Below are 14572 nucleotides of genomic sequence, written 5' to 3' on the forward strand. Positions count from 1 at the left end.
CTTTCACGATGTATAGTTATGCACCTTCTTATCAAGTACAGATTCGCTACAGGAGGTGCTGCAAAGATTCACCATACTTGTCGTCAGATGAGAATAAACTGAAAACACCAAAACTGTTATTCAGAGTTGAGATAAGCTAGAGGTGACTACGTTAAAATATACAAGGTAATTAGAGGGCTTGTCGAGGTACATGCTGCCTATACCAAAAGGTCACAGTCTCAAAGACCATTTAAGACCAAAGTGGAATAGAGCGTTTTACAGACTTGTTGGAATTCTCTCTCATAGTGACTTATTTTGGAAAATTAAAAAGGAATCAGGGGCTAAAGAGAACAGGCCGGAAAAATAACGGAGGCAGAATATTAACTACAGTTCATGCCTCAAAGTCAGAACAACAGACTGCCGCCCCTTGAGTATCGTGTCCTCCTGAGATTTTGTTCTTAAACCTGGCCTCCGATTACACGCCGCCTCGGCTGTAGTGGAGAAATGATTCCCATCCCGAGCAAAAACCTTTGCCTCCAGGTAAATAACCCAAGAGCTCAAAGTGATTTCAATCGCCCGAATCTCGCGGGGCCCCATCTTCGGAGGCTACACCGCCACACTCACCATGTCAACCTTCGAGCTCTTCCAGCATCGCAGCTGCTCACTAGCTTCGTCCCGAGAACCCTCCATCTTGCCGGTTCAGCACCCTCCAACTGTCGAAGGCGCGTCGCCCCCTTCGCCCCCTAATATAAGGCGCCAGCAGCACACACAAGCCCGCCCCCCCCCGGCCGAACTGGCGCGTACCCTATTGGAGGACACAAGTGGCACTCAAACCCGTCCCGCCCATCGGTTGGAACTGCTTCCTTCCCAGACTGGATGCCAAAGCAGAGCGATTTGCTGGAGTTTAGCACTTTTGCAAAGTGCTTTGGAGTTTAGGACCGACTGGAGCAGCACGAAGGTCATGTCTTATCGGCCACTTCAGTACACAAGTGATTTTTAAAAAACTGCAAAGGAAATCTACAATAAAAATAGAAAATTTGGAAGCACTCAGCCCGTCAGGCAGCATCGGTGGAGAGAGAAACTGTCCCTGGTCTGAGAAAGTTCTGACCAAGAGTCTAAGATCTGAAAAGTTAACTAATTCTCTTTGCACTAATGTAGCCTGACTAGCAAAGCATTTCCAGCAATTTCTGTGTTTATTTCACTTCAAAATCCAAGTCCTGTTTTCTCTCCAAATCCTTGATCCCTTTGACATTATGAAACACATCTCCCTCCTTTTTAAAAATATTTAATGGTTATTTGGGAAAGAAATCACTATCCTTTAATTGAAGAAACTTGAAATCCCTGATTCTGGACTTTACAATCATCTGGAGCATCCTCCCTGTATCTAGTCTGGCCAGATTAGTCTTATAAGTATTTGTTAAATTCCTGTGAAAGACATTCTCAGCTTTTTCTATGACAGCGAACAACAGTTTATCCAACCTAATCTTTCCTCATAAATCAGTCCCCTCAAGTCAGGAATAAATCCAGTAAAGCTTCATTGCAAACCTTCCATAGCAAGAACGTACTTCCCAAGTTAAGACGGAGGATGAGAGGTGACCTGATAGAGGTGTATAAGATGATGAGAGGCATTGATCGTGTGGATAGTCAGAGGCTTTTTCCCAGGGCTGAAATGGCTAACACGAGAGGGCACAGTTTTAAGGTGCTTGGAAGTAGGTACAGAGGAGATGTCAGGGGTAAGTTTTTTTACGCAGAGAGTGGTGAGTGCGTGGAATGGGCTTCTGGCGGCAGTGGTGGAAGTGAAAACGATAGGGTCTTTTAAGAGACTCCTGGATAGGTACATGGAACTTAGAAAAATAGAGGGCTATGGGTAACTCTAGGTAATTTCTGAGGCAAGGACATGTTCGGCACAGCTTTGTGGGCCGAAGGGCCTGAATTGTGCTGTAGGTTTTCTATGTTTCTAAGATAAGACCAAACTTTTACAGAAAACTCCAGATGGGGCCCAAAACCCTGTACATCTGCTCTGAGACATCCTTGCTCCTGTACTTTGTATGTTCCAGCAATTTTCTCCCGCATTCCAAAGACGAACAGGCTGGGTGGGTTAATTGTTCACTATATATTGTCCCGTGATTAGGCTAGGATTAAGTCGGGGCATAGCTCGAAGGGCCTATTCTGCATTGTATCACAACACAATGCAATACATCTCTGCTCGACTGTTTGTTGCACCTGAGCACTTGCTTTCAGCAGCAGCACTCAGCCAATTCATCTAAATCCTCATGTCCTCTTCACACTCCATCATCTCCACCCCATTCTTCAACACGTTATGTAATGTGCAAACTTAGGGATGTTGCACCCCTCATTTATATTGTGAACCGCTGGAGCATGAGCACTTACCCCTGCACTTTCTAACCATGCACTACCTACTAAAGACAGGAGATTTGTGGATATTAAGGGAATCAAAATACAGTAAATGAAGAAGAGTGATAGCTATTTCTCATAAGACCATAAGATATAGGAGCAGAATTAGGCCATTTGGCCATCAAGTCTAATCATCATGACTAATCTTTTTTCCTTCTCAGACCCAGTCTCTGCCCCTCTCCCCATATCCTTTCACACCATGACTAATCAAGAATCTGTCAGCCTCTGCTTTAAATCTACCCAGTGATCTGGCCTCGACAGCCGCCTGTGGCAACAAATTCCACAGATTCATCACTCTTTGGCCAAAGAAAATGTTTCTAACGTGGCTTTTCAAAACCCCATAAACTTTTTGTACATTCCAATCAGACCACCTGCTGAATTTGTAAGTGTAGACCTGGTGTTAAGTTATGAAAAGGAAATCAAGTTTTACCTTTTGCATCGATTTCTTTCAGGGTGCAACTAGTTGAATAAAAATGAGTATTTGGATTTTCATAATGATTTCAATATTGTTCTACACAGGAGATTCCCGAGCAATGTTAGAGCACAAGGAACTGAAAGTGATGTACTCACATGCTTGAGACTCGGCAATCTATGAAAGGTTTTTTTTTGTTTGAAATACACCATTATAGAACTCAACAGGGTAGGTATGGGAGGATGTTTCCCTATCTGAAAAGTGTAGTATCTGGGGTGGGGAAGGTGGTTGAGATTCAAATTCTCAAAATAAAGAGTATGCCATTCTGGACTGGAAAAAAATATCTTCTTTCAACAATATATGAATCGTCAAAACTCTCTACCTTGGAGATCTTTGGAGGCAGAATTATTGATTTCATTCAAAGCTGAGCTTCAGACATGTCTGGATAGGAGAGGAAGGTGACTGGGAATAGGGTCATATTCCCTTATCTTCATCCCCTCGAGCTAGAAGATAAACTATGAATTTGACTGGCAGAGCATGCTTGAAAGGTTGACTGGTCCACACGTACCTTCATTCCTTACATTCTTTCTGTGTCCTGTACAGCACAGAAACAGACTTCAGTAAACCCCTAACTAGACTAATCCCTTCTGCTGCACAAATATCCATATCTGTCCATTCTCTGCATATTCATGTATCTATCTAATAGTCTCTTAAATACCTCTATCATATTCACTCCCACTACCATCCCTAGCAGTGCATTCCTACCACACACCACTCTAAAAAATCTTGCCCTGCATATCTCCTTTGAACCAACAACTCCTTCCCCCAACCTCTAACATGAGACATTTTGATCCTGGGGCAAAGATACTCACCGTCTCCTCTATATATTCTTCTCGTAATTTATAAACTTTGAGCAGGTCTCCCCATAGGCTCCACACTACTCCAGAGAAAATAACCCAAATTTGTCAAACCTCTCCTCATTGCATATGCCCTCTAAACCAAGTGTTACAAGGGCATGGCAGTAGAACGAACGCAAGTGCTGAACACCGGCGCGGAGGCCAAGTCAGGAGGCACTACGGTCATAGCAAGCGTGGAATTGGTGTCCAAGAGAGTCTTTACCAGGAGTCTTGGTTTTAGTAGCAAATTCAGGAACAATGCTAGACTTAGAACTGACAGTCCTAAGAACCATGGAACAATGTTACTCATACATGAGTCAACCAATGAACTGGCAGCTCCTTGTTGTGGTCACAGGGTCTTTATCCTGCAGTTTCTAATGGGAAGCAGGTGTGTGTAGTTAGTGGAACCTGGGAATGACTGGAAATTAAATGAGGTGATTGAGGCCCAATTCCTGTGGTAAATAGCAAGGTGGGGGATTGCCAGAAGGGACCATGACACCAGGGAGCATCCTGGTAAGTCTCTTCTGCACCCTCTCCAAAGCCTCCACAGCCTTCCTACAATGAGATGACCAGAATTGAATGCAATACTCCAGATACAGCCTGATGAGTTTCATACAGCTGTAACATAACTTTGCAACTCTTGAACTCAATGCCTTGAGTAATAAAGACAAAGCATGGTATGCACCTTCTTTACCCCTCCCCCCCCGAACAATCTATACAGCCACTTTCAGGGAGCTATGGACTTGCAACCTCAGATCTCTCTGTACATTAATGCTGTTAAGGGTCTTGCCCAACAGTGTACTTTACCTTTACATTTGACCTCCCAAAATGTAACATCTTATATAAACTCCATCTGCTTTTACTCCACCCACATCTTCAACTGCTCCTCTGACATGGAACATCCAATGTTTAAGTGCCAGCGATCTTACTTACCAACAGAGTTCTCTTCCATAATCCTGACTGTAGTTTACATACCACCAAAGGCCAATGTTAAGCAGGCACTGGAGTTATTGAATCAGCAAACAAAGGTCTCGGCCCAAATCGTCGACTGTACCTCTTCCTATAGGTGTTGCCTGGTCTGCTGCGTTCACCAGCAATTTTTATGTGTGTTGCTTCAACCTATTAAATCATTGTTGGGGACTTCAGTCAGGTTTACTTGAAGAAATCAGTCCAATTATTATCAACATATCACCTGCAACACAAAGAGTGCCAACACTACAATAAGGAATGCCTACATTTCCATCCCTTGACCACATTTTGGGAAATCTGATCATCTGGCTGTCTTCCTCCTACCTGGTAGAGGCTGAAGAGTAAGATGATCTCAGAAGGCACAGGAGCATCTATGGGATCATTTCCAGTCAGTGGTGTGAAGCATACTCAAGGACTAATCAGTTATGGGATTATTTCCAGTCAGTGGTGTGAAGCATACTCAAGGACTAATCAACTATGGGATTATTTCCAGTCGGTGGTGTGGAGCGTACTCAAGGACTAATCAGAGGATCTGAATGAATACCACAGCCATGGTTACCACAGACTTTATAAAAACAGTTGTAGGTGAGTGTCCCCCCATAAAATCATTCAGAGTCTTCCCCAAAGAGAAGCCCTGGATGAACCATGAGATCGCAATCTGATGAGAGCCAGATCAGTAGCATTCAGGTCTGGAAACCAAGTAAAATACATAAGGTCAAAGTATAACTTCCAGGAAGCAATCTCACATGTGAAGTTACGATTTTGAACCAAACTGGAAGGATGCTTGACAACTGTGGCAAGGCTTGAATGCTATCACCTCTTATAAAATTAAATTAAGTGATATAGACAACAACAGGGGTTGGCTTCCAGATGTGCTGGATGCTTTCGATGCTCTCTTTGACTGCCAAACCATGGAAGAAACATCACAAACTCCCACAGCCCCAGATGGTTCTGTGATTTCAGTCTCTGAGGCTGATGCGTGACCAGCCTTCAGAAGGGTGAACCCACAAACAGCATCCGGGCCAGATAGGGTACCTGGTCAAGTACTAAAGATCTGTGTTGATCAACTGGCTGGAGTGTTCACTAAGATCTTCAACCCCACGCTTCAGCTGTCTGAGGTACCCCCCTGCTTCAAGCAGGCTTCAATTATACCAGTGCCGAAGAAGAAGGTGGTACCTGGCTCAATGTCTATCATCCAGCAGTGCTTACATCCACAGTGATGGTGTTTTGAGAGGTTTGTGATGAAACATATCAATTCCTTCCTGAGAAGTGACTTGGATCTGCTCCAATTTGCCCACTGGTTCAACAGATCCGCAGTAGATGCTATCTCATTGGCTCTCCATTCAATGCTTGAATATCTGGACAGCAAAGATGCATATATCAGGATGCTGTTTATCGATTACAGATCAGCATTCAATATTATCACTCCCTCAAAACTAATCAATAAACTCCAAGGACTAGATCTCAGAACCTCCTTGTGTAATTGAATCATCGATTTGCTCACTGTAGACTTGGTCAGTTCAGATTGGTAAAATCTCCTCCACAATCACCATCAATGCAGGTGCACCACAGGGCTTTGGGCTTAGCCCCCTCTGCTCGACTCACTTTGTACTTATAACTATGTGGCTGAGCACAACTCCAATGCCATATTTAAGTTTGCTGACAACAACACTGTCGTAGGTTGAATCAAAGTTGGTGAGAGCAGCATAGAGGAGGGAAACTGAAAATCTGACTGAGTGATGCCACAACAACAACCTCTCACTCAATGTCAGCAAGTCCAAGGAGCTTACTATTGATTTCAGGAGGAGGAAACCAGAGGTCCATGAGCCAGTCCTCATCAGGGGATCAGAGGTGGAGAAGGTCAGCAACATTAAATTAATTGGTGTTATCATTTCAGAGGATCTGTGCAGCATGTAACTGCCATTACAAACAAAACACTGCAGTACCTCTACTCTAGAAGTTTGTGTAGATTCGGCATGTCATCCAAAACTTTTCTGTAGATGTGTTGTGGAAAGTATCACGGTCTGCTATAGATACACCAGTGCTCTTGAACAGAAAAACCTACAAAAAGTAGTGGATACAACACAGTCCATCACGGGTAAAGCTCTCCCCACCACTGAGCACATCTACATGGAGCAGTGTCACAGGAAAGCAGCATCCACCTTCAAGAACCCCCACCATCCAGGCCATGCTCTTTTCTTGTTGCTGCCATCAGGAAGGGGGTACAGGAGCCTCAGGACTCACACCACCAGGTTCAGGAACAGTTATTACCCCTCAGCTATCAGGCTTCTGAACCAGAGGGGATAATTTCAGTCACCCCAACACTGAACTGTTCCCACAACCAATGGACTCACTTTCAAGGACTCTTCATCTCATGTTCTCGATATTTATCGCTTACTTGTGTGTTACTTTTTGTATTTTCACAGTTTGTTGTCTTTTGCACATTGGTTGTTTGTCCATCTTGTGTGTGATCTTTCATCGATTCTGTTATGTTCTTTGTAGTTACTGTGAATGCCCACAAGAAAATGAATCTCAGGATTGTATGTAGTGACATATACTTTGATAGTAAATTTACTTTGTAGTTTGATCATGCAAAAGTCTTAGGCGCATACAGAATGTATACAGCTAGGGCGGCTAAGACTTTTGCAGAGTACTGTATTTGTCAACGTGGAATGGAGAGCAAGTTAGTAAATCTGGCAGGAGCAAACAATGTCGGAATGGTGAGGGTGGAGCATTGCGGGAGGGGTGTTGGGGGAGAAGGAGTGCCAGGGGAGGGGAGGCGGATGGCCCGGATGCAGACACACACAGCTCTGAGACACCAGGCAAGGTCATTTCATCATTACAGAATGTTGCTGGTGCTTCCTGCTCCCTCCCCTCTCCCTTCCCCTTTTCCCAACCATGAATCTCCTCATTCTGCCCTCTTCCCACTCTCAGCCCACAATAGAGACCCAGACCAGAATCAGGTTGATTATCAATCGCATACTGTATATCATGAAATTTGTTTTTCTTTGTGGCAGCAGTACCATGCAATACATGAAATTACTCCAGAAATACGCAAAAGTCTTAGGTGCCCTAGCCATGTATATGTGCCTAAGACTTTTGTACAGTACTATATATGCCACTGTATTCTTTTGCTACACCATCCAGAGCACCATCAATCTTTGTTTGATCTGTGAGTTTACTAACCCACCTTTCCACATTTTCATGTAGGTCAATTATATACATTTCAAAGAGTAGAGGTCCCAGTACAGATTCCCTAGTTACAGACCTCTAGGTAGAATAAGTACCATTGAGCACTACCCTCTGTCTTCCGTGGGCAAGCCAAATTCTGAATCCTCTTGCTCTTAATGAATTAATGAATGTTCTTTTCTTGCTTGTAGATAATCCTCAAGGGCTTTCTTTGATTTTAGCTTCCTAAACCTTTCTATGCTTCCTTTATCTTCTTGACTAAAGTCACCACCTCTCTTTCATCCTTGCGCTTCCTTCTTACTGGAGTATACCTGCCTTGTACTCTGGATCTTTAAACACCCTCCATGTCAGATGTGAACTTGCCAAAAAACAGCTGTTCCCAATTAACTCCCTAATTCCTGCTGAACGTTCTGGGAATTTGCCCTTCTCCAATATAATACTCTCCCACAGGTCCACCCATTCGTCTGCACTATCATTCTATTTCTGCCCTAATTAGCACATGACACTGGGAGTAACACAAAAATTGCTACTTTTCGAAGTCCTGATTTTCAGCCTGTTTCCTAACTCCCAAGACTCACTGAGCAAGACCTCCTACCTGTTTCCACCTATGTCGTTGGTGCCAATGTGCACCATGATCTCCAGCTACTCACCCTCCCTCCCCCCAAGAATGTTCTGCAGCTGCTTCAAGATGGCCTCAACTTTGGCACTGAGGAAATGGTGTGCCATCCTAGCATCTCTTTTGTAGCCACAGAATCTCCTGTCTGTTCCTTCCCCCCCAGCCAAGCCTGCAAGCCTGACTATCAAATCCCCCATCACTTTTGCTAGGCCTGACTTTACCATCTTCTACTGAGTCTCTGAGCTACTCACAGTACCACGAACTTGGCTGCTGCTGCTTTGCCTTGAGATGTCATCTCTTCCCAGTATTATCCAAAGGGCTATACTTGTTGCTGAAAGGAATGGCCACAGGAAAATCTCCCCTGAAATCTGGTAGTAACTCAACAATATATTCTGCCTGCACCATTACTGTAACCACTTCACTAAAACTCTGGTCTATGATGCTGTCAGCATCCCAGGCAATCCTAAGTACATCTAACTCCAGCTCCTTAATGCTGTCTGCCAGAAGTTGCAGCTGGGTATACTTCCTACAAGTGAAGTCATCAGGGTCACTGGCAATTAGGGTTGCCAACTGTCCCGTATTAGCTGGGACATCCCGTATATTAGGCTAAATTGGTTTGTCCCATATGGGACCACCCTTGTCCCGTATTTCCCCTGCTAAAATAGAGCGTTCCTATGAAACCGTTCGTAAGCCAAAATGGCGTGAAGCGAAGAAGCAATTACCATTAATTTATATGGGAAAAAATTTTCAGTGTTCCCAGACCCAAAAAATAACCTACCAAATCATACCAAATAACACATAGAACCTAAAATAGCACAAATATATAATAAAAGCAGAATCGGGAAAATTAAGCCAAAACAGATTTGTAGAAAAAAATCGGCACGTACACGCATGCACACATCACACATGTGCACACAGGTGCCCATGCAAGGCTTCATGGTCATGGTAGTCTTTCGCGGGGTAAACACAAGTGTCTGTATTTGATGTAAACACGAGGACTTCTGCAGATGCTGGAAATTCAAGCAACACACATCAAGGTTGCTGGTGAACGCAGCAGGCCAGGCAGCATCTCTAGGAAGAGGTACAGTCGACGTTTCGGGCCAAGATCCTTCATCAGGACTGACTGAAGGAAGAGACAGTAAGAGATTTGAAAATGGGAGGGGGAGGGGGAGGGGGAGGGGGAGATCCAAAATGATGGGAGAAGACAGGAGGGGGAGGGATGGAGCCAAGAGCTGGACAGTGATTGGCAAAAGGGATATGAGAGGATCATGGGACAGGAGGTCCAGGGAGAAGGAAAAGGGGAAGCAGGGGAAAACCCAGAGGATGGGCAAGGGGTATAGTCAGAGGGACAGAGGGAGAAAAAGGAGAGAGAGAGAAAGAATGTGTGTATATAAATAAATAACAGATGGGGTACTCTCACTCCATCCTCCCGTCACCCCACTAGGAATAGGGTTCCCCTGGTCCTCACCTACCACCCCACCAGCCTCCAGGTCCAACATATTATTCTCCGTAACTTCTGCCACCTCCAACGGGATCCCACCACTAAGAACAGCTTTCCCTCCCCCCCCCGCTTTCCGCAGGGATCGCTCCCTACACAACTCCCTTGTCCATTCGTTCCCCCCCCCCATCCGTCCCCACTGATCTCCCTCCTGGCACTTATACTTGTAAGCGGAACAAGTGCTACACATGCCCTTACATTTCCTCCCTTACCACCATTCAGGGCCCCAGACAGTCCTTCCAGGTGAGGTGACACTTCACCTGTGAGTCGGCTGGGGTGATATACTGCGTCCGGTGCTCCCGATGTGGCCTTCTATATATTGGCGAGACCCGACGCAGACTGGAAGATCGTTTTGCTGAACACCTACGCTCTGTCCGCCAGAGAAAGCAGGATCTCCCAGTGGCCACACATTTTAATTCCACATCCCATTCCCATTCTGACATGCCTATCCACAGCCTCCTCTACTGTAAAGATGAAGCCACACTCAGGTTGGAGGAACAACACCTTGTATTCCGTCTGGGTAGCCTCCAACCTGATGGCATGAACATTGACTTCTCTAACTTCCGCTAATGCCCCACCTCCCCTTCGTACCCCATCCGTTATTTATTTTTATACACACATTCTTTCTCCCTCTCTCCTTTTTCTCCCTCTGTCCCTCTGGCTATACCCCTTGCCCATCCTCTGGGTTTCCCCCGCCCCCCCTTGTCTTTCTCCCCGGGCCTCCTGTCCCATGATCCTCTCATATCCCTTTTGCCAATCAACTGTCCAGCTCTTGGCTCCATCCCTCCCCCTCCTGTCTTCTCCTATCATTTTGGATCTCCCCCTCCCCCTCCCACTTTCAAATCTCTTACTAGCTTTTCCTTCAGTTAGTCCTGACGAAGGGTCTCGGCCTGAAATGTCGACTGTACCTCTTCCTAGAGATGCTGCCTGGCCTGCTGTGTTCACCAGCAACTTTGATGTATGTTGTCCATATTTGACTGCCACTTTTGTCCCTTATTTGGGAGTGAGAAAGCTGGCAACTCTACTGGCAATGTCTCCGATCTCCCACATCCTGCAGGAGTGTGCTAATGCCCTAACCTCCATCCTAGCTACTCTAATAGCTATGTACAATATTGACTATTGTAATATATAGGTTTCAGAGGAAAACCTTACCTGCATCTGCCTGCTTCTGCTGCTCAGCCTCAAAGCCTCAGCACTATCAACTTAAACACAGCCACTTAAAAAAAAACTCACTCTACTAGATCCTGCTTCCCTCTATACAGTCGGCCAAACATAGGCAGATGAGGCTAGCTCAGGCAGGCAGCTTGGTCAGCAAAGAGGAACTGGGCCAAAAGGCTTTCTTCTATGCTGTGTAACTCAGAGTCTGATGAAAATAGTTTTTAAATGCTGCTGGCTCCTGCCCTCTGTTGGTCTGCTGGGACTGAAGACACCTTGGCTTAATTTCTTCCTTTAATGCAACGTCCAATCCTCCCATTCCAAAAATCAACCTGGTTAACATCACATCATTGTAAATGTATTCTACCTTTCGCATGGCGATCAGACCTCTATACATAATTTCAGATGCTGACCCACCAGCACCCTCTGTAATTACAGTAAGATTCTTTACTCTGGTGCTGAAATATTTCTTCAGTGAAGGCCAATGCATCTAGCTGTACTACATATTAACGTACTATTATTTGTGTGTTAGGACACTCAGCTCCCTCTGAATATAATGCCTTTCAATCTTCCACAAATTTTTCATTTTTTATTATCAGAAGTGGTGGTCTCACGTTATAGTCATACTACATGGATATTCATAGGCAATTATAGTATATGTGCCATGAACTCACCCACTCACATTGCCTGACTACCTACCTGATGCTCTCTGTATCATCACAACTCGCACTGCCACTCTGCACTGTAAGTACCCAGTCACCTCATTCCATACTACCTGTTTTATAAGTGTGTAGTGGTTTAATATTTTAATCTTCATTTTAGATACACCTTTATTATTTTCAAAATGACTGAATGATACTTTTTGAACTGATTTAAGATTTCTCAAGAACTCCACCAGCTTATAATTTTTCAAACTTAAAGGTTCCTCACCACGATATGGCTCAATGTTTCTAAGTTGCTTTGAAGCACGTTTGCAGTTGTTAGTTACTTAGGTTTGTTCATCCAGAATTAGAATGTTTTAATTAAAGCAACACACATAAAAATTGCTGGTGAACGCAGCAGGCCAGGCAGCATCTATAGGATGTTTCAATGCCGAGACCCTTCGTCAGGTTTTAATTAAATATTGATAGGAGCGATATTTTCACTATCAACCTCTACTATACAAAGAGCAAATAATAATGTAAAGAACAAAAAAAGAATGAACAGTCCATGAACCCATGAAAACTACCTCATTATTCCTTCATGGCTACAGCTTCAGCTTCAGTACTGTAACTCCAAGCAAACTCATATCCAAATTCCTAAAGCTGGGACTCAATGCTTCCCTTTGCAACTGAATTCTTGACTTCCTGGCCAGCAGACCTCAGTAAGGATACACCTCTGCCATGATTACTCTCAACACTAGTGTCCCACAGGTCTCTACTCTACTTCCTGTACTGTACACTTACAACTACATGGCCAGGTTCTGGTCTAACTCCATCTACAAGTTTGCAGATGACAGTAGTGGGCTGTATCTCAAATAGCGATGAGTCAAAGTACAGGAATGAGAAAGAGCCTCGTGTGGTGTGGTGTTCTGATTACAACCTTTCTCTCAATGTCAGCAAAACAAAAGAGCTGGTTATTGACTTCAGTGGGGATGGGGGGGGGGGCGCGGTGGTACACATTCTACTGTTTACATCAGTAGTGCTGAGGTTGAGAGCACTGATATTTTTCAAGTTCCTAGGAGTGAACATCACCTTTAGTGTAGATTTTTGTAAATAAAATAGCAGAGGCATTTTACGTTTAAGGGAAACCGTAACAACTCCTTTATTGTCAGCCAAACACAGAACATAAAGCACTGTTACATACTTCATGGATATCTTGTGACTGTCTTATGAGGATGATGTAATGGTCCTGTGGAGGTCACATGATGTAATTTTCCCGCCGATGTGAGGTCACGTGATGACCAGGTATATAAGGGTAGACCCCTGGTGACGCAGTTAGCTTTCAGTTAGATCATCAGTCAGATACTCTGCTGTGCTGCGTATTCATCCCATGACGCAGTTTAGTTTTAGAACGGAGTTTTACTTTCTATTGTAAGGTACAGAAGTGTTGGGCCAGCAGTTTCACCAATAGCTGCCAGCTTTGTTGGTGTACCTTTTCAGTAGTATTGGAGAGTGAAGACATTACTAAGGTACGGAACCTGAAGGAGTCGAGAAACGCTGATATCGTTCGGCGGTATTGGGGAGGATCGACCATTATTGAATCTTCGTTCAAGAAAGAGTGATCTGCATGATTTAACCTCTGCTAAAGCAGAAAAGGTTGTGCAGTTATGTATTCTACAGAGGAAAAGGTCAGTTCCTTTAAACCGTTTTATTTCCGTCGTCGTGAATCCTGCAGACAAGGCAGGTTCCAGCTGGGATCAACAGTAACGTCAAGTCTTCTAGGAATTCTTTACTTCAGGAAAGTCTCTCCTAATTGACTGTATAAATCTCTTGGACTTTCAAATTTACCATTCTAAGAACTGTGTTCTAATTTGCCACTTTAAGACTGTGTTCGCATTTACCGCTTTAGGAACTAGTACTAAGTTTGGCAGTTTGTTAAATGGCCGCATAGCAGTTTACTTCCGGTTAAGGTTTTTGTTTGTTTATCTTTTTACTAGTATTGAGCAGAGTTTAATAAATGTTTATTTGTTTATAAAACCTGACTCATTTCTATATTCATTGTTGCCAGTCACCTGACAAGAACGGTAAAAAAACTTCACGTCATTATGTCATCATGTCAGAGCAGCGTCTTAAAATGAACCCCAACTCAGTGTTGGTGGTTGTGAATTATGCACATGTTTCCACCCCTTACATTGTCCTACAGTAGGCTGTTCTGGCCCGGCCATATTGATGACATACCCAAGAAAGCTCACCAGTGCCTCTACTTCCTCAGGAGGCTAAATAAATCTGGAGTGTCCTCCTCGACCCTCACCAATTTTTATCAGTGCACCGTGGAAAGTGTCCTATCTGGATACATCACAACTTTGTACGGCAACTGCTCTTCCTATCACTGCAAGAAACGGCAGAGAGTTGTGGACGCAGGAAACAAGCCTGCCATCCATGGACTGTCTACACTTCTCGCTGTCCTGGTAAAGCGGCCACCATAAAAATGCCACCCACTCCGATATTTTCACTTGTCTTTCCCCCCCCCCACCACCCCATCAGGCAGAAGGTACACATGCCTGAAAGCATGTTACACCAAGCTCAAGGACAGTTTATATCCAGACTGTTAATTGTTTCCATAGTACGATAAGATTGGCTCTTGACCTCACTGCCTACATCATTATGATCTTACACCTTATCTGCACTGCACTTTCTCTGTAGCACTTCACGAGGAAATCTGCAGATGCTGTAAATTCAAGCAACACACACAAAATGCTGGTGGAACGCAGCAGGCCAGGCAGCATCTATAGGAAGACGTAC

The 14572-nt window shown here is 44.3% G+C and overlaps 1 protein-coding gene across 1 annotated transcript in view; it reads right to left on the reverse strand.

The window, feature by feature from the left end:
* The window catches only part of cat (catalase), a 38740-nt gene extending 38002 nt beyond the window's left edge, over nt 1–738 (reverse strand). The window contains exon 1 of the mRNA XM_072272211.1: nt 604–738. Within this exon, the coding sequence (XP_072128312.1) occupies nt 604–669 (66 nt within the window). The 5' untranslated portion in view covers nt 670–738. The remainder of the gene's footprint in view (nt 1–603) is intronic.
* Between the last annotated feature and the right edge of the window lie 13834 nt (nt 739–14572).

Source organism: Mobula birostris, chromosome 11 (genome assembly GCF_030028105.1).
Source record: "Mobula birostris isolate sMobBir1 chromosome 11, sMobBir1.hap1, whole genome shotgun sequence".
NCBI classification, from domain to species: domain Eukaryota; kingdom Metazoa; phylum Chordata; class Chondrichthyes; order Myliobatiformes; family Myliobatidae; genus Mobula; species Mobula birostris.